The sequence below is a fragment of the Phodopus roborovskii genome, unplaced genomic scaffold (genome assembly GCF_943737965.1).
Source record: "Phodopus roborovskii unplaced genomic scaffold, PHOROB, whole genome shotgun sequence".
Lineage (NCBI taxonomy): Eukaryota > Metazoa > Chordata > Mammalia > Rodentia > Cricetidae > Phodopus > Phodopus roborovskii.
Window position 1 is genome coordinate 4,731,625 of NW_026126459.1, and position 20,223 is coordinate 4,751,847.

The window sequence follows — 20,223 nt, forward strand, 5'->3', positions numbered from 1 at the left end:
CCAGGTCTCTGCTAGGGCCATGGCAGTTTGCACTCTTAGGTACATGTATTTGCACATCACCACAAGGGAGTCCTGTGCCCCCAAGCACAGTGTGCTGCTCACAATCACACCACAGCACTGATCTCTCTACAGGTCCTGTACACACGGGCTGACCTGCCACATGCTGCAGAACACACACACACACACACACACACACACACACACACACACACACACACACGCAGAGCCGGACACGGGCTTTGGGCAGCCCCCACCTCACACAGCACACACTCCAGCACAGGACGCCAGGGCTGTGGGCCGGCGCACGCACGGTCACAGGCAGGGCACGCGCACATTCGTGCATCCGATCGCTGCACACACACAAGGCGCGGGGAGGCGGCGGGAGCCCGCGGTCCAGGCGCCCCCGGCCCGGAGCGCGCGGAACCCGCTGGAGGGGGAGGGGACGGGGCCGCGCGGGGGCGGGGCGGGGGCCGGCGGGAGCGGGCACCTCCAGCGCAGCGCTCGGCCTTGCCGCCGCGCCCCCGCCGCCGCCCCGGGGTGCAGTCAAGCGGCCGCGCGGGACCCGCGGGACGGGGTGGAGGTGGGGTGGGGGGCGGGGATCGGGCCGGGCCGGGCCGGAGCCGTGCAGCCTGCGATGCCCGGCAGCCGCCGCCGCCGCCGGAGCCCGGGATGGGGCGAGGAGAGGCTGCGGCGGACGCCAGCATCTCCCCGCCGGGGGCCGCGGAGCCGCCGCCGCTGCTGCCGCCGCCGCTGCTAAGACCCAGCGGGAGATGGGTAAGTTGACCCCTGGATCCAGGGACCCGCACCACAGCCCTACATCTCCCGCGCCCCAGGCCTCGCCTCCGGGTCCCCATCACCGACCCCTGCGAGGGTTTCGCAGCCCCGGGGCCGGGGGCCTGGAGCAGAGGAGGGGCGATATGTGGGGGGTCTGCTTAGCCAGCGGCCCCGGCCCCCACCCTCTTGCTCTCTGCAGCTTTTCCTGGCCTCAGGGCAGAGCCTGGCTCGGCGACCCCTCCTCCCCTGAATGGACTGGGGGGTGGGGTGGGGGCGTCCCATGGCGCCTGGCTCCAGCCATGCTTTGTGCGCCGCGCTCTCCCACCTCCGGCGAGGCTTGGGGCTGGGGGCGCGAGGTCTCAGCTCTTGCCTTCCCCACCCCCGACCCTGGCATGCTGCGGTGGCTGGCCGAGGCCCAGGCGCTGTCGGGGTGCTGGGCGGGTGCGGGGGCTGTGGCTGGAGCTGTAACTACAGCTACCTCAGTGGGAAGCGGGCAAAAGCGAACGGTGAGAGAACCCCCCTCCATGGAGGGGGCTCCCTCTCTTTGCACTGCACTGCCCAGGGCGGAGGAGGGCTTCTGGCTGGGGGAGGGCGCTATAAATATCTACAAATAGTTCTGGAACCGAGGGTGGGGAGAACTTGCTTGGTTGTGCTGAGTGTGTGTGTGTGTGTGTGTGTGTGTGTGTGTGTGTGTGTGTGTGTGTCTGTGTTGGGGTGCCAGAGCTGGGGCTCAGCAAGCAGAGGGCTGCTCCCCAGTTGCTCTGATGGCTTAAGATCTGATGATGCTCCCTACCCTACAGAACACCCCAGAAGAGAAATGAAGGCAGGACATTTCCCAGTTGGGATTCTTCTATGGCCCTCTGTCATCCCTGGGACATGGGTCTAGATATACGCCTTGGTAGGTACTGGCATGTCACCTGGAGGGACCCAGTTATTACAGGTCCAGGCACTGAGCCAAGCCTGAGGATGGCACAGAGAGCAAGAAAAGGCTCTCTCCCTCCAGAAGCTGGCAATTCCAGGGCTAGTGCTGCCCAATGCTAAGGAGATAGGCAGGAGTCCTGGGAAAGTTACAAAGAGGGTCTTGCTGCCTGAGGAAGAAAGAACCTACTGGAATAGATGACAGGAATACGGAAGATTCCCAGGACCGAAGAAATAGCAAGAGCAAAGCCTAGAGGTGTGAATCCCTGGTGTAATCAGAGATGGGGTGCAGGATATTGGGAGATTGGACCACCATGAGGAATGGGCTGGAGAGTGGGAGGGGCTGGAGAGGGAAGCCAACATTTTGGGACAGTAGGACCAGATAGAGAAGAGGTTACACCAGGGAGCTGTTACTGGCTCCTGAGGACAGCAGGGAGCTGGGAAGGGATTGAGCAAACTGCCTCAACTGCCTCTTTAGAGAATCTCTGTGTGTCCTGTGATCAGGGCTACTCATTGCCCATCAGTTATCCCTTCTGCTGTAGTAGCCGTCTCACCTCATGAAGTCGGAATTCTGAACCTCACTTTCTACCTTTGTCGAGTGGAGAGAATACCCTGACCCTCCTTGCCCCCCCTTCCCGGCCCCCAGGATTTTGGAGAGGATTGAAAGTGATGAGGTATGTAGAATGCCTGGCACCTGAACCGTGTTGGGAAATTGCTGGCTGCTGCGTTAGTATTATTACCTGTAAAATGAGGCCATCTCATGCCAGCTGGCTGAGAGGCCAGTTTCATGGGGAGGGCAGGCTGTGCTGAGGATCATGGGAGGATCAATGTGGAAGGGAGAGCCGAGGGCACTTGGGGAACTGCACAGGAATTTCTTCTGGGATTCTGGGAGGAGGCAAGTGGTGAGGAATGGCTGGCAGGAGCATGGTCTGTAGATACTCTGCTGGTCCCTCTGGGTACCCACCAGTATGCTTCTCTCCCAGCAAGAGACTTGAGGAATAAATACCTCGATGCTCCTGGAGTACAAATGATCTTTGTTCCCCATACTGTACTATACTTTCCCTCTTCCTCAAGCCAGGTCTAACTTTCCCATGGAGACCCAGGCATCCTTCTAGAAGTTTCTTCAGATATTTAGGTCAAGAAACATGCTATGTTTCTTGAGGGGAATAGAGAGGAGATGAACCTTCTTAGATTAACATCTAGCCGGGCAGTGGGTCCCACTGGCCACCTTCTATCACCCAGCCCTGTGCTGATTGCCTGCAACCCAGGCAGAATCACTTAAAGCAGACTCTTGATCCAGTGGCTAGGTTCAGATCCTGTCTCTGCCACTTCTTGATTTCTGATTCTTTCTCTGACCTCAGTTTCCCTATCTTTAAGATGGGGACAGTGTATATGTTATCACTTGAGCAGCTTAGAATGATTTCTGCTGGGCATGACTGTGCCCTCTTAGAGTAGTCTTAGAAGCTCAGCAGTCTCTTCCAGCACAGGGATTGTGCATGTTCTTGTGATCAGGGGCCTGCCTTTCTGTGTCATCACTCAGGTAGGGGTGATGGGTATGTTGACATCTGGCTGTCTGGTAAAGTAAGATCCCTGTGATGACTACTGGTGCCTAAGGGCCAGATGCTTCCTATATGTGTACACTGTGACAGCAGTCATTATGCATGGGCATAGGCACAAGTGTTATTCCCATGGGGCAGTATGGGATGCCTGGAATGGAGGCTCACAGCCAGGATTGGGATTGCATCCCATTTGTAGGGACCATTTGTCCTGCTCCCTATCTGAGTCCTCTTGTTCTTCCAGACCTGTCCCTTCTCTCTGTGTGTTCCCAAGGACCTACATGAAACTTTCCCAAAGCAGGGAGCCACAGAGCCTCCAGGCTACTCTCCTTTCCGAGCTTGGCTTTTCTTATAGCTGTCCAATGTCTGTCTTGCACCTCTCCTGCCGGCCTGGGGGACATACTTCCCAGCTCCTACCTGGCTGTGTTTATTAGAGCCCATTTATGGTAGAGCTAGGAATCCACAAAAAAAAAGTAATGGTGGGGCATGGTAGTGAGGATGTTTAATCCCATCACTCAGAAGGTAGAGGCAGGTGGATCTCAGTGAGCTTTAGGCCAGACTGGTCTACATAGCAAGTTTCAGGTTAGCCAAGTTTGCATAGTTAAGACTCTCAAAAACAAACAAAATAAAAGTTTGATTTCTCCCTCTCTCTCTCTCTCTCTCCCCCTCTCTCTCTTCCTCTCCCTCTCTCTCCCTCTCTCTCTCCCTCTCCCTCTCTCTCCCTCTCCCCCCCCCCTCTCTCTCTCTCTCTCTCTCTCTGTGTACGTACAGCTTGGGGTCAGTTCTCTTCTACTATGTGGGTTCTGGGGAGTGAACTTGGGTCACTAGACTCAACGCCAGGTGTCTTTATCTATTGAGCTGTCTTGCTGGCCCTATTTAAATATTTTGTTTTTGGGGATAGAAATCAGGGCACTGGGCTTGCTAGGCTAGTAGTGCCCTACCATCAAGCTACCTTACTAGCCCACACAGCTTTAAAAATGTGAAGATTGCAGGGCCCTTGGACTCCCAAGAACCATTGCTTGGCTCCATGAAGTCCAGGCTGCCTTGTGATATCTCTGACCCTTTTGCTTGTTCTTGGCCCCTGTTCCCAGTCACCTAGAGCTTCATTCACCATTGCTATTCCTGGATCTTCTTACTTCTTCTGAGGCTGATTCTGGCCTGGGCTGATCCCTGAGCTTTTGCCTATATTGTGGGCAGAGTGTTGTGGCAATTGAATGGCGATAGGGGCCACAAGGAGAACTGTGGATGATGGGAGGGGCTGGCACTGGGCCTCAAAGGTAGAAGGCATTCAATAAACACTGGATGTGATTCCAAGGACAGCAAGTGAGGGCCATTTCTGGAAAGGATGCAACATGGCTGGCACAGGTAAAAGATTTAGAAGGTGTCTCTGACCGCAACTCAGTGAGGTGGTTTGTAGAGGTGTCTCCTGTTTCCAGCAAGGACCTAGTCCCATCCTCCTCAAACAATAGGGTGGGAGATGATATTGAAACAAGGATTGAAATGAAACAGGTTTTATTCTCAGTGGAATGACAGTCAAGAGTGGATACAGATACAAGAGTATACAGCTCAAAGCTCTCAAAGGCCTCAGGATGCCAACCAAGAAATAGCTCTGAGAGGTGCTACAGTTTTGGAAGACACTCAGAAGAGCAGGTCTTTGAGGTGATAGGTAGTCTTGACACATGGAAGCTGGAAACTGCCTCTTGTTGGCAACAGATAACTGGAGTCTCAGGGGCTGTGTGGCTTGAATAAGAATGGCCCCAGCCGGTTGACTGTGGGGGCATACCTTAGATCCCAGTACTTGAGGAGGCAGAGGCAGGTGGATCTCTGTGAGTTTGAGTCCAGCCTGTCTATAGAGTTCCAGGACAGGATTCAAAGCTACAGAGAAACAACCAACCAAAAAACCAAACAGAATGTCCTCAGTAGGCTAATATATTTGAATGCTTAATCATCAGGGAATGGCTGTATTTGAGAATGATTAGGAGGTGTGGCCTTGTTGGAAGAAGTGTGTCACTGAGGGGGTTGAGGTTTGAAATTTTGATGTTTAAAAGCCTATACTGAGCTGGAGAGATGGCTCAGAAGTTAAGAGCACTGGCTGCTCTTCCAGAGGTCCTAAGTTCAATTCCTAGCAACCACATGGTGGTTAACATCCATCTATAAGGAGATCTGGTTTCCTCTTCTGGCAGAACACTGTATGCATAATCAATTTTTTTTTTTTTTTTAAAGCCTATGCCAGGCCCATCGTGCTTTCTCTTTTCCTGCTGCCTATGGATCAGGATGTAGAACTCTCAGCTCTTTTTTCAGCACTATGTCTACCTGTGTGCCACCATTCTCCCTGCCATGATGATAAAGGATGAAACCTCTGAAACTGTAAGCAAATCTCCAATTAAATGCTTTTGGGGCATGGGTAGTTTGAGGCAGAGTTACTCTGTGTAGCCCTGGCTGTCCTGGAACTTGCTATGTGGAGCAGGCTGGCCTCAAACTCAGATCTGCCTGCCTCTGCCTCTCTAGTGCTGGGGTAAAGGTGTGTGCACCAGCATGCCCAGCTTTAATGCTTTCTTGGTTGGCTTGGTAACAATGTCTCTTCACAGCAATAGAAGAGTGACAGAGGCCTTCAAGATAGCAGAATCTCTGTCTGTAGTAGCCTCAGGCTAAGTCTGGAGGCTGACTAGAGCAAACTCCCTGCCTGAGGTTTAAAAATAATTCTTTCTCCTCTGTGAATTGCTAATGCATCCTTCAGATAGCCCAAACTTACAGGTCACCATCAGAGTTCCATTGGTTGAATGTGTGGCATGCAAATAGGTTGAAAAATAGGCGGGGTGGTGGTGCATACCTTTCAACCCAGCCCTCCAGATTCAGAGTCAGGTAGATCTCTGTGAGTTCGAGGCCAGCCTGGTCTACAGAACAAGAGAAACCCTGTCTCGAAAAACAATAAAACAAAACAAAACAAAAAGAACCAATCGTGTAGGAGTAATTAAACTTTTTGGCGGGGAAATTAAAACAGGTGAGTCCACCAGAATAGTTAAAAGTTTACCAGCAACTTGTTACAATTGGTTCTTGACACTTGCCTGTGGGCTGTTGCTTTGGTCAGGTTTCCCAAGAGTTCCTGTGGTTCCTGCTGGTGGGCTACACAATAACAGTTACCAGCATTAAGATTTCTGAGAAGAGCAGGTCTTTGAGGGGATGGGTAGTCTTGACACCTGGAAGCTGGAAACTGCCTCTTGTTGGCAACAGATAACTGGAGTCTCAGGGGCTGTGGGTGTTTTGAATAACAATAGCCCCACATCCGGGAGGGAGGGGGAGGTTGTGGCACACATCTTCCAGTCCAGCAGAGAAAGGCAATTCTCTCTCTTGAGTTTGAGGTCAGCCTGGTCTACACAGAGAAACCCTGTCTGGAAAACAATAACCTAAACCCAAAGCAAACCAACCAACCAAACAAACAAACAAACAAACAAAAAGATTTCTGGGCTTGAGCCTGGTCTCTGTCAGACTCAGTCAACAAAAGTCCCTCTGTGTTAGGGACTTACCACTAACTCAAAGTATTGTGAACCTGAATGGTTATAACTTGTATTTATAGTGCCAACAGGACCAAGATGTTAGAGTTTTATTTTATTCTTTTACTTAATAATTTATTTATACAGTCTTACACTGTAGCCAGACTGGTCTGGAAATTACTGTTTAGCTCAGGTTGGCTTCAAACAGATTCTTGTCCTCCTGCCTCAGCTTCCTCATTCTGGAATTTACAGGTATGGGCTACCATGCCCATCTCTGGGTTTTTCTTTCTTTTTCTTTTGTAGTACTGGGTGTGGAACTCAAGGGGCTTGTTTGTTTGAGGCAAGTGCTTTGTATCAGCTATATTTCTTTATTTTTATTATTTGTTTATTTTTTAAGATTTATTTTTGAAAGTTTTTAATTTTTAGATTTATTTATTTCATACATATGAGTGTTTTGTTTGAATGTAAGCATGTGCATCATGTGTGTGCCTATGCCCATGGAGGTCAGAAGAGGATACCTGATCCTCTGGAACTGGAGTTATAGATATTTGTAAGCTGCTATGCTGGTGCTGGGAGCCAAACCATCATCTCTCCAGCCTTTGTATGTATCTGGCTTTTTTGTTTGTTTTTTTTTTTTTTTTTTTTTTTTTTGTTTTGTTTTGTTTTTTGAGACAAGATTTCTCTATATTGTTTTGGAGCTTGTCCTGATACTTGCTCTGTAGACCAGGCTGGCCTCAGGAACTCACAGAACCTGCCTCTGCCTCCCAAGTGCTAGGATTAAAGTACTAAAGTTATACATCGCTATGTCTGACTTTTTCTTTTTTTTGTTTTCTTTTCTTTCTTTCTTTCTTTCTTTTTTTTTTTTTTGTGTGTGTGTGTTTGTGTGCATGCATGGTTATCTGTATCTGAGGAGGACAGAAAAGGGTGCTGGATTCTTTGGAGCTGGAGTTATAGGTGTTTATGAGTTGTTTGATGTGGGTGCTGGGAACAACTCCAGTCCTCTGCAAGAACAGTGTATGTTCTCAACTGCACAGCTATGTCTCAGGCCCATTGCACGTCTTTCTTGAGTGGTGTCACCCTAGCATTGCTTAAGTCCCAGGCAGTGGTGCCAGGATAATTCTCATTTTACTGTGTAGAAACCAAGTCTCAATCTAGAGCGTTCACACAAGCTGAGTGGGTAGGTGGGGCATAGGAAGAGCCTGCATAGTGGGCTGTGGTCATGGTATTCTTTTTGCTGCTTTCAGAGCAGTCGCTTGTGGGTAGGAAGGGACAGCCCTGCTTCTTTACTTGTCATAGCTTGTGTTCAGAAACCATTTAACCAGCAGTCTACTGTCATACTCTATGCTCCCTGAGTATGCACTGGAGTGTGGCTGGCTTGGAAGAGGTCACAGGAGCTGAACAGGGGGTTACAATTTTACAAAATGGTCTGGTAGAATGACTTTGTGATTGGGTCCAGCCTTGGGCAGATAGTGCACTCCAGAGGTCACCTGGCACACAGAGGACTCTAGAGATCATAATCCAATGGCCATCTAGGGACTTACATGTCACCACAGTAGTGGAGCATAGGCTGGTGACTTGTACCCACTACTGGGGAGAACATGATAGAAACCATGATCCCCAGGCACATGTATCAAGGAGGAATGGTGTGCCTCATGTTCTTTGGGTGAGGGCAACAGCACCCTCACTTTAGAAATCTAGGAACTGAGGCCGGGTGGTGGTGGTACACACCTTTAGTCTCAGCCCTCAACGGGCAGAGGCAGGTGCATTTTTCAGTTCAAGGCCAACCTGGTCTACCTAGACAATTCCAGGACAGCTAGAGCTACACAGACAGAAACCCTATCTCAGAAAAGAAAGAATGAACTGAGGCGCTGGTTTTCCCTGCTGGCTTTTGTCCCTTTGTCCAGAGCCCTGTCCCACCTCTTTTTCGTATCCTTTGTCCATTTGTCATTGAGGCTCTTATACAAAGCCCAGCAAGGATGGGCTCATATTGCCCAAGGGGATAGGTAAGGCATATGTGCCAAGGGCATTGTGCTATGAAGAGCCTGGTAGGAATGCTGTTGGAGCAAAATAAGAGGAACTGGAGGTAGGAGGACCATCAAGACTCACCTCTGGTTCCTTGTATCTCCATGACAAAGGGAGAGAGTGATGGGATAGACTTTCTGTCTCAGCTTCTGAATATATAGGAAAAGTGAAGCTGAGCCCAGGTGTTCGTCACCTCAGCTAAGAGAAGGGGTCGAGCTGGGATGCTCCAGACTTCCGTGGCCACATAAAACCACCCATTATTGGAGGAACACTGAGGTCTGTGGCACTCAGGACTTAGTGCTCCACAGGAAGTGGTTAAGGGTTCTGGTGTTGTGTGTGAGATTGCCCAGGACTCTCTGTACCATTATACTCCTCACACTGTCCCTATCCCCAACCCAGGTAGTTTCTCCACAGGATTTGTGTCATGTCTGCCGTTGATGATGAGTGAGGAAGATAGGGTTCCTCCCCAGGGCCCTGAGCTCCTGTCCTCACATGCAATAGAAGGACAAAGTCTATTGAGAAAAATTTTGCTCCAAAGTTGGCAGCAAATCTATGGAGATGGTTTATTCCAGGAAATTAAAAAAAAAAAAAAAAAAAAAAAAAAAAAAAAAGAAAGAAAGAAAGAAAGAAAAAAAGAAAGGTGCAGGGGGAAGGGAGGCTCTCTGAAGGAGCCAGAGAGCAGGAGAGTGGATGTGCTGCCTTGTTTCTTGATTTTCCAAAATGTATAAGGAACTGTTATAACAGAAAAACGAAGTTTTGTGCTCTAAAGGCAAAAGGGAAGAAAAGGTCTCTGGTTACAGTTCCATCTAGTATCTAGTTCTGGTGCCATCACATGCCTGCAGCTTCCCTGTGTCTCTGTCACCTGCGGTAGCTTCCCTGTGGCTGGTTGTGGGGACCCCTAATAGGATACTGGCTTAGATGTATGTGGTGCAAAGAACAGGTGTTTTTTTTTTTTTTTTTTTTTTTTTTTGAGACAGAGTCTCATGTAGCCTAGGCTGGCCTTGAACTTGAGATATGACTTTGGACTCCTGGCCCTCCTGCCTCCACCTCTCAGAGTTACTGGGGTATGTAAGCACTTAGATGCCTGCCTTTTAGCACTGACTGGGTCTCCCAGGTGAGAAAGTTAAGTTATTGATGAGGTAAGGGTTAGCTGGATGGTGGTCTCATGGAGGTCATGAGTAGTGGGCTCAGCCCCTAAGAGCCCTTGTTTGGTAGCTCTGATTTTTATAAAAATAAATAAATATGAAAATATTTATTTATTTGTAATTATGTGTATGAAGGTGAGGCTAGAAGAGGGTGTCAGATCCCCCAGGAGAGGGAGTTACAGGCCACTGTGAGGTGCCCAGCATGGATTCTGGGAAGCAAACCCGGTTCCTCTGATATGTGCTATCAACTGCTGAGATATCTCTTTAGCTCCATCCATGCCCTTTGATGAAGGATGGCCTCCTGTGTCCCCAGAAGAGACAGACCCTGTCCCAAGGCTTCCTGTTGCAGAATGGTCTAGTTGGCCTCTGCTGTGGTGTGGACTGCCCCTTAGTCCTTGCCGACACTCAGAAATACCCTGGTCCTGCCCCAACATCCTTAGAGGCTCTGATAGCATGGGGAAGTATTTAGCTACAGTTTCATTCTTTGGGCTAGAAAGTGTGTGTGGGACTGGCACTATACCTGCAAGAACACCCCTGTTAGGATCTACACAGCTGACTACCAGACAGACCTGCCACTCAGGAGAGCCCCAGGCAGAGAGCAGTGGGCTTCAGAAAGGTAGGAACACAGTGAGGCCCAGAGTCAGCAGCTTCCCCATGCTCTACAGGGACCGTCCGTGTTCATGGTGATGCTCAGGTCCCTAGACGGGGGAGCATTGTCACCTGCTGCAATCTTCCAGTTTGAAACCGTTCTTTCACACATAGGAACACAGTGAGGAGGATTCGAAGGCTTGTTCCAGCCATTCCTCCTGATTTCCCACAGTCTTCATCCCCATGTGTAGGGGTCCCTGAAAACACTACAGAGGGCAGAATAATAATCCACGAGAGGCAAGAAGGAAATTTAGTTCAACACCACTTAGTTAGCTAGGCTGCTTAAAACTTCTAGAGTCTGACAACCAGGCAGTTTATTATAATCATATTTAAGTATAGTATAATTTGGAAAAAAAAAAAAAAACCTTTCCTGGTGTAATAGTTTCCCTCAAGGACGCACAATTACATTGAAACTTAAGTACATGTCACTTGTACTTAAGATGGGTTCTAGAGCTAGGCTACATGTATTAACTTAAGGGCCTAGGGAGGAATGTGGTGTGGTCTTGGTCATACAGATTGTATAGAGGTCATTTGGGCTGCTTGTGGGAGTCCTGCTTGTGGGAGTTTGATATGGCCTCATCCTACAGATGTTATAAATCACCAGGTTATTAGTCACCTCCGCTCCCAGCCTTCTAGGTGGAAAAGCAGATTATATATCTTTCCCATTAAAAGTTCCTGTTTTCTTTAGTGCTTGTCTGAAGGCAAGGAGTTTTGTGTTCCCCACATCCATGGCTCCTCCCAGCCTTTTGTGGCTCACTCTGAAGCCATTCCTTTTGTCTCCCCTCTTTACCACTGCTGTTCTTTCTGGAAGAGAACCATAGGGAAGCCAGGGGCTCAGGAGCCTAAGGAAACATGGCAGGAAACCCTAGAACCTTGATCATTTTTCTGCAAACTAGACCTGAGAGCCCAACATTGCTGCCAAGAGCTTCAGGTGTGTGGCTTTGAAGAGTGTCATTTGTTCACTCAACGGACTGCTGTTCTTTACTTCCTCTGTGTCATGAGACAGCAGGGCAGGGTAGGTGCCCCAGCTCTAGCAGGCAGTCCAAGCTATGGGACCAGTGTGAGGAGGGAGGTTACCTGCAAGTTTGCAGACCTCTAGCATGCTTGGACTTTATCCAAAGGGCACTGGGTCCAAGGAGAAGAAGAGCGGACAGGTTCCTGTGAACCTGACTGGAGCTCTCTCAGAAAAGCTGCACTGCCGTTGTCTGATTGATGATCATGGGGTCTGAGACTAATACCAGCCTGGCTGGTTCCTGGAGATCTGGTTAGAAGAGAGGCACCTTGATGAGTGCCTGAATGAAAAAGGAAATATAAAGAGGATATGGCTGCTCCTAGGTCCAGTAGAGGAGAAGTCTATTGTGGATAAAGGAAGACCATAGCCAGAGGCATCTGGGAGGGTCTGGGCTGAGCAGGACCAGCAAGGCTATGTGAGGAGAGTGAGGGAGAGGAGAGGAAGAGAGGAACCTGGAGCCGTAGCCAAAAAGGGCTTGTAACCAAAATGGCTGGGTTAATAGAGAAGACCAGCTGTGGGAAAGGCAGCTGAGCCCCTGGGCAAGAAGTTTAGGGTAACTCTGTAACAGGTAGGGACTGAGAGATGCTGGAAGATTTAGCAGCCAGAATCAGGTGGAAGGGTTTCTGTAGCTTTGGAGCCTGTCCTGGAACTTGCTCTGTAGACCAGGCTAGCCTTGAACTCACAGAGATCCTCCTGCTTCTGTCTCCCCAGTGCTAGGATTAAAGGTGTGCACCACCAACCACTGCCTGGTTTAGGTGGAAGGTGTGCCTTTCTTTTTTGTTTGTTTTATTTTTAATTCTCTGTGGGCCATGAGACAGAGGATAATGGAAGGATGGAGGGAGGCTCCTGGGACCTGGTGTGTGTGGCTGTGTAGCTAGCCATATCACTGAGTGGCCCCAGGAGAAAAGATAACAAGTATAAAGAAGTTGCCAAAGCCTCCTCGGTGCCAGGCGTGGGTCATAGGTTATCAGCTTGTTTGTCAGACTATCCCTTCCAGAGCACTTTGCAGCTTGCTTGCAGAGGTTAAGCCCACCTCCTTGAGCCACAGCCATGCTCACTTCCTTCTTGCGATGGTCCCAGCTCACTCTGTCAGCTCTGCAGTGTGATCCCCCATAGCCCAGCTGACAGTCAGGCTCCTCCCATTTGCCTGCCATACAGATAGGCCTGTGCCCATGGGGGAATGTCTACTATGACACTTGTCCCTCACCCTGTGCATTGATTGCCCCACCTCTACATCACAAGGACAATGTTAGGAACAAAGCTGCCTTTGCAAGGGACTTGACTCCATTAGCAGAGAGGTCCTGAGAGGACAGTGGAGGGGTAGGGAGCACCCCTCCCTCCTCCCTCTGGGCTAGAGATGGAGCTAAAGTGGCCCTTTGTACATTGTTCTTGGAGGTCTGGAGCCTGGTGGGTGGGGCTGGCACTGCTGGGACAAGACTGCCAAATCAGCAGTGGGGTTGGGGCACTTTCTGGGGACGGGGAGGTGATGGGATTTTCTTGGCACTGAAGTCAGGGAAGGGTGTTCTGTCAGGTCTGAGCACTTAGTGTCTGGGTCTGTCCCCTGAGCACCCTGAACCAGACAGCATTTGTCACTCTGTCTGTGAGCCCTTTCTCCAGGGTTCCTTGGGTCTTTTGAACTGTCTAGTTCCAGTTCTGAGCAGCTGTTTACTGCTCAGCCAAGCTGGGTCATGGATGTAGGGAGCAAAAGTGACCCTTCTCTCCTGTGGTTGACATTCCTGAAGGCAGGGAGACATAAACAAGGGCTAGCACCTCTCTTAAGGATGAACTGTGGGGTTGAGACCGAGAGAGAGAGAAAGAGGAAGAGAGAGAGAGATGTTGTTGGGGTCGGGGTTCAGGAAGGCCTTGGCCAGTGACAAAAGAAAGACCTGAGGAAGGGTGCCCTGATTGCAGCAACAGCCAGTGCAGGGACTCTGGTTGGGGCGTATCTTGGGGAGGCAGGATAGGGAAGAGGAAGGTGAGCTTAGTAAAGACTTGGGAGCCAGTCTGGAAGGGTCTGCCGATATCCAAAGCAGACTAGGCTTCATTTGGGGTATGCCTTGAGCAATGGGGATAGAGTGGAAGGTGGCCAGATAGGGACATTGTAGTGACCCTTGGCTGCTAGAGAGGCAGAAGGAATTCAGTGAGCAGGGCTTTGGGGTTGCAGAAGAGGGGTCAAGTATCCGATAAGGTGTGGGCTAAGGTGGGATAAGGTGTAGAACTCCTACATGTAGGAGTTCTGAGCCTATCTCAGAAACTAGTAAGGCAGGCTTTGTCAAGGCTTCCTAGCTGTCCTCCCATTTAGTCCTTGTGAAGTGACAGGGTGGCTGGTTTTACTGTGCAGACAGGAACTCTGAGGCTCAATATATTAGGTGAGCTGCCTAGGATCACTTGGTGGGGGGCGTGGGGAGAAAGGCCAGGCTTTGAATCCAGACTCTTTCAGTTCAGACTCCAGGATGCACTAGACAGCTGGACTTTCCCCCCAGCACCTCTGAACGTTCCTTTTGTTCCTTTTATCCTCCATCCCCTCTGACATTGGCTTCAGTAAACTGAGAAGCACCCATTTGTTTTTCTTTTCTTTTTTTTTTTTTATTCCAAGACAGGGTTTCTCTGGGTAACAGTCCTGACTGTCCTGGAACTCACTTAGTAGACCAGGCTAGCCTTGAACTCACCGCCGCCCAGCAAAGCACCCATTCTTATACCACTACCCAACTTCAACTTCAAGTAGCTCCCCTCCCCCATGTTGTGCTGGGGCAGCCCTTGCTAGGTCAGGGAGCAAGCACCCTGCTGTTCATTCCACAGCTGTGGAAACCAGTTTCTGACAGAGCTGGCCTCAGCATGGACTCTTAAATTAGCCTGTTCTCTCTCATTTCCTACTGCTGATGAGACAGGGCCACCTTTTTGGGTGTGGGAGGCTGTGGCTGGCACACAGTTGAGGGGCAGGAGACCCTGTCAGATTCATCCTCCACTGGCTGCTGGGTTCCTGAAGATGCCTGTGATTGGGTAGAGTGGGATGTGGCTCAGTGAGTGCTGGAGGTCACAAGCTTCCACAGAATCTCCAAGGAGCCAGGTTCATCCTCCTCTGATTGAAGCTCTTAGTCATTAATTGCTTGCTCTCACCAATGCCCCGTCCTTCTCTGGCCTCTTCTGTTTTGTATGCCCAACCCTGCCCCTCTCCTCAGCTCCATTCAGCCTCTTACTTACTGGGTACTTCTTGGCTCTGTGTCCCCTCCCACTGGGGCTCTGGGCAGTTTGGCCAGTACATGCCATGCCATTTGGCAGATGGACATACAGAGGGCAGGGTAGCTAGTCAGTGGGCGCCCTGTTCATTGTTTTGCAGGATGTTTATTGCACTGATGTTCATGTGTCAGCTGTTTTTTGCGGGGAGGGCAGAACTTCATGGTTACAGTCTGCTGGGAGGGTCAAGGGTTAGGTCACTAAGCCATCTAAATGGAAATCTGGGGCCTTTTAGTGGACTGGGCTTGGGGACTACCTCAGAGAGGCAGAAGCTGTACTGAGGTGTACAGCAAAGCCCAGCTAAAGCATGGTGGCCCTTTCTCCTACAGTGAGTGCTTTTTTTTTTTTTTTTTTTTTTTTTTTTTTAAGACAGGGTTTTTCTGTGCAGCCCTGTTGTCCTGGAACTCACTCTGTAGACCAGGTTGGCCTTGAACTGAACTGTTTCTGCCTCCTGGGTGCTGGGTTTAAAGGTGTGATCCACCACTGCCCAGTTCATCGAGTGCTCTGAAACACTGAGCCGTCTCCCAGTGCACTCTTCAGAGCTTTCTGTCCTGTGTCTCTTTCTGCCTCTGAAATGTTAGTTTCTCTCCTTGTAACCATGTCAGGGTTCACACACTCAGCCGGTGCTGGATCTGCCAGCTAGTTTGCAGCACTTTAATAAATGTGTGGGGCTGAAGAGATGTAGAGTACTTGACTAGCACGCTCCAGTTAGGTCCAATGTGAAAATAAAAATAAAACTCCTGAAGTTCCTCCTGTGGCATGGACCTTGTTATTGTTTCTGTTTGATGACTGAGGGTCTGCTAAGGCCCTGGGATATGGAGAACCCTGGCAGTCTGGTGGCAGGGTCTGAGCACAGCCTCTGACTGCCTCCGTTGAGAGCAAGGGCCCAGGGCCACTTCCCTCCCCACATCTGCCCTCTTGTGAGCCTGTGGCCAGGCCTCTCACTGTTCTCCCAACCTGTGTATTGGGTACTGCTTAGCATCCCACATCCACCTCCCCATGGCTTTACTCCCCTCTTTTGCCCTCCCAGATGTTCCCCAGCTCCATACTACAGTTCTATAGCCCTCCCGAGGTGGGGAGCACCCCCTCCAGACTCTTGCCTAATACTCCAACTTGCCAAGCTGTTTCTGTGCCTGCTAGAGTTACCTAGAATGTATAGGATACCACTCTGCTAGGACCTTATTAGCCCATAACCATCCTACACCCAGGTCTTTCTCTTCATCCTGGCTGGCTGTTCCCTTATCTGCTCCATCATTCCAGTAGAGCTGGTGCAGTTGACCTCCCTGCCTCTCTATTCTCCCTTAGACCAATCTATGCAAGCTTCAATACAGTAGTCCCTTAATGCATGTAGCTACAAAAATTAAAGTTTGTTCCTCACTTGCTGCAATTAGGTTCAAGTACTCAGTAACCACATGTAGTTGGTAGATACTGTATTGGACAGTGTAGGCAAGGCACATTGCCATTATCTGTTGAACAGTACTAAGCCAGGCCATGTGGGCCATCCTCAGGTACAAGTTGAGTAGGTTCACCCTGCTTTCAGCCTCTTGGAGCCTGTGGCCCAGAGCTGCCACTTTCCCAACCACTTAGGTGGGAGCCATATAGGTCTCAAGCCCTGGAGAGCAGTGCATCTGCACAGTCGAGTCCTGCTGCCTTATTCTTCAGAGCCTCAATTTCCTCTTGTGTAAAAGGGGAGGGTAGGCTCTATCTCTGATGATAATCATGAGGGGAAATCATGTAGAAAGTCCCTGGCTGATGTGTGACATACATTTTAAGGCTGTGGTGAGTAGTAACTGTCATTTTTAGCAGGAGTAGGTCATGGAAGTTCAACCTCTTACCAGTCACTGCTTTGTTGCTGGTAGTGGAATCCATGAAAGCTGCTGAGCAACCACCAGCCTCTGAAGATAACTAATCTGTGTCGCCTCCAGTACTGGTAGAATTGTCCTATATTTCCACTGTCCATAGCTTCTGCAGGACTAGAAGCTGATGTGCTGGATAGGGAGTATGGGGAGGGGCAGAGACCTGACAGGGCCACTCTCCCAAGTACCTGCCAGCCCCTCTGTGAGAGAGTCCTGAGGCATTTTGCAGGATGCTGAGTAAGGCTGAGTGAGGAGGGTGTGAAGGAAGGAGACAGTCAGGGTACAGATGGTCTTAGTGTAGCAAGCAGCAGTGGGACTTGCCTGAGGGTAGGTATTGGATTGATTGAGAGCTGCCAAATAGCTTCCATACTGGAAATGAGGCAGCCAAGGGAGCTGGGTACCTCTGTGGGATCTGGGTACCATCTCTCCAGAGCACTGGTTGGAGCAAAAACTGCCCTCTGCAGCTTTCTTCGCCTCCCTGGACTTTGATGTTTTTACCCACATAGAGGCACAGTGGCTGCTGTCCCATGGTGAACAGGATTTGCAAAGGCCCTGCAAGGAGGCTGGTGTCCTTGATACCCTTGACTACAATTTTTCACTTGGTGCACACTCTCCCTCTGGGTAAACCAGGGAATAATTTTGGGAAGTTAGACCTGGTAGCCATGGCTTTCTTCAGCCAGGATATTTGTGTTTATCCTGAGGCACAACCCCAGCCTACACCCCCACCAATGGGTGATCAGATTTGCCTATTATCTGTTGAAAGATGCCCAGCTAGTCTTTGCTTCCATTAGATTCATTCTCTTGTATGACATATGGCTTGGCCATGGAGCCAGTCCATACTTTGTCTCTGGCATTTGAAGTAGCAGAGCTTGGCAATACAAAGACTTAGGAACCTGGATGATGTACCAGACATAGAATGACCATTGTATTGTTAGTCATTCGGGTACAGTAGCTGTGCCACTCCAAACCCCACCCTACTACTTCCTGTGTCTCTCTGTCTCTCCTGGATGCTCTCTGATGCTTTATGATTACTTTCCGTCAAATCATTACTAATACAGCCTCCTGCCTAAGGTTAATTTTATTTAATTAATGTAAATGCAAACTCAGGGTTCACAGTGTGATCAAATATCCACCAACTTTCCCCCTTTTTGTCTAAAATAAGAGGGAAGGTTTTAACTCTAACATAGTAAATCTGTATACAAGAGGAGCAATTAATCAGGTATTGTCTAAATAAAAATGAAAGGTTTTAACTTTAACACAAGAAAACTATATACAGTAAGAACAAGTATCAATTTAAGGATTATATTCACAACGTCCAGTGCATTTATATTCGGCAAATTCAGAGAAACTCCTTTATTATCTGTCTTCATTGTAATTGATGATCAACTTCCAGTACTGCCTAACTAAATCTTTCCAGTCTTGTGGAATAGCTCTGTTCCTAGTGGCCCATGAATTTAACATCTGTTTCACAAAGGTGAATGCATACCACATGAAACAACTGCTTCCTAAAATCTTGTCAAATCTGACATTTCTACAACATTCTAATTAGCCTTGGGGGTGACTATCATCTGGTGATTGTTCTTAAATGATAATGGGATAGGTTAAGGTTGTTGTTCAAATAACCTTAGGCTACTCCTTTTCAGTTTCATAATGCCATGGTGCAGTAGGTTCTGTTGTAAATTTTTCTGTTTGTGTTTGAGTATTTTTCTTATTTTTATTAGTAGGTCTTTCTAAAGCTTTCATCCTTTTTTTTTTAACGATTTTATTTATTATGTATACAGTGTTCAGGCATGTATTCCTACATGCCAGAAGAGGGCACCAAATCTCATTATAGATGGTTTTGAGCTACCATGTGGTTGCTGAGAATTGAACTCAGGACCTCTGGAAGAAGAGTCATTGCTCTTACCCTCTGAGCCATCTCTCCAGCCCTAAATTATATCTTATATCAGTCAAATTATCATACTTGGCAGTTATCAAACCACCACTTTTTCTTTTTTTCTTTTTTCTTTTTTTTTTTTTTGAGACAGGGTTTCTCTGTGTAGCCTTGTCTGTTCTGGCACTCACTCTGTAGAACAGGCTGGCCTAGCCCTCACAGAGATCCACCTGCCTCTGCCTCCCCAGTGCTGGGATTAAAGGTGTGCCACCACTGACCAGCAGATTTTTCTTTTTTAATATTATTTAACTCTCTACAAAAAGACTTCCTAGATATCTCACCAAGTCTGCTGACTTCAAAGTAGTTTGTCCAGGGTGTCGGTGGGGAACTCAAGCCCCTCCCATAATTTCCAAGTGCAAGCTTGCCTGAGTTTGCCTCCTGGGAGTTCCTTCAAGTGGCAGCCACCTGCTGTGAGTGCTTCTGTGCTAACTGCAACTGTGGCTGAGGCAGGATGGGGTGACTCCACTGTGTGTGTGGTCATGCCCCATATTGGGTGACAAGTGTTATTTTAACTTTGACACAGTGGCTGTGCCACTCTGACCCCTGCCCTACTACTTCCTGTCTCTCTATGTCTCCTGGATGCCCTCTGATGCTCTTTGATTACTTTCTGTCAACCAGTTGCTAATGCAGCCTCCTGACCTAAGGTTAACTTTATTTAATTAACACAAATGCAAATTGGGGTTCACACTGTGATCAAATATTCCCCAACATTGTATCACTATATATAGCTATGACCTATGTGGAGCCCAACCCGATGCATACTTCTCAAGGGAGTGGTTAACAGGTGAGAAGTGAAAGGATAAACCCAATGTCAGCTTCTCCTCAAATCTCACAAACTTCAGGAGACTACTGTGTTCTGCTACGACCTACTCTGCCTCTTGTTACACATGGGATCATTAAAGTTTCAAGTCAGGGGGATCCCTGTGTATTCTCAGAGATCAGGGAAGGTGTGCATTTTCTTCTGAGCCTTAAAACAGTGACTTCCTCTACTTAAATCATAAGAACAGGAATTAGTCATAGAATCTCCAGGGAGGCTGATTTCCATAAATCAGGAAGAATTTCCAGGAACACAAAGGGCTTTCAAGGCTGTGCTGCCAATCAGATAAGTGGAGACCAAGGCACACCAGCAGGGCACTGGCCTAGGCTGAAAGCTTGGGCTGCACCCTTATTTATTTATATTATGATGTGTGGGGTGTGTATGTGCTATATGCGTGAGTATGTGTGCATGTACATATATGTGTGGATATAGAGGCCAGAGGTCAACATCTCCAGTCACTCTCCACGTTATCTTTTGAGTTACAATCTCTCATTAAACCTGGAGTTTGCTGATTGGCTATGCTGGCTTGCTTGGAGAGCCACCCAACTATCCCATAACAGTTCTGGAGTTACACACACATATAGCTGTGTCCACCTTTTTACATAGATGCTAGAGATCAAAGTTGCATCCTCATACTCATGCAGCAAACACTATCCATTGAGCCATCTCCCCACACACTGGACAGCATTCCCACTTGAGGACCTTTTAGAGCTGAGAGGGGAGACCAGAGATGCCTAAAGGTCTGGCCCCAGGTCCTGAAAGCTCACAAGTCACTCAAATGACTTTGCAGGGCGATGGTGTCAGTCTCCAGTGTTAA

The 20,223-nt window shown here is 49.0% G+C and overlaps 1 protein-coding gene across 2 annotated transcripts in view; it reads left to right on the plus strand.

Annotated features, from left to right (window-relative positions):
- Positions 1-649: 649 nt before the first annotated feature.
- Positions 650-20,223, plus strand: part of Mgat3 (beta-1,4-mannosyl-glycoprotein 4-beta-N-acetylglucosaminyltransferase) — a 33,052-nt gene continuing 13,478 nt past the window's right edge. Inside the window, exons 1-2 of one of the 2 annotated variants that reach the window (XM_051189404.1) lie at positions 652-774; positions 5,472-5,615. In XM_051189404.1, the coding sequence (XP_051045361.1) occupies positions 5,599-5,615 (17 nt within the window). In that variant the 5' untranslated portion in view covers positions 652-774; positions 5,472-5,598. Of the gene's footprint in view, positions 775-5,471; positions 5,616-20,223 lie in introns of both variants that reach the window. The other variant, XM_051189405.1, reaches the window with a different exon arrangement.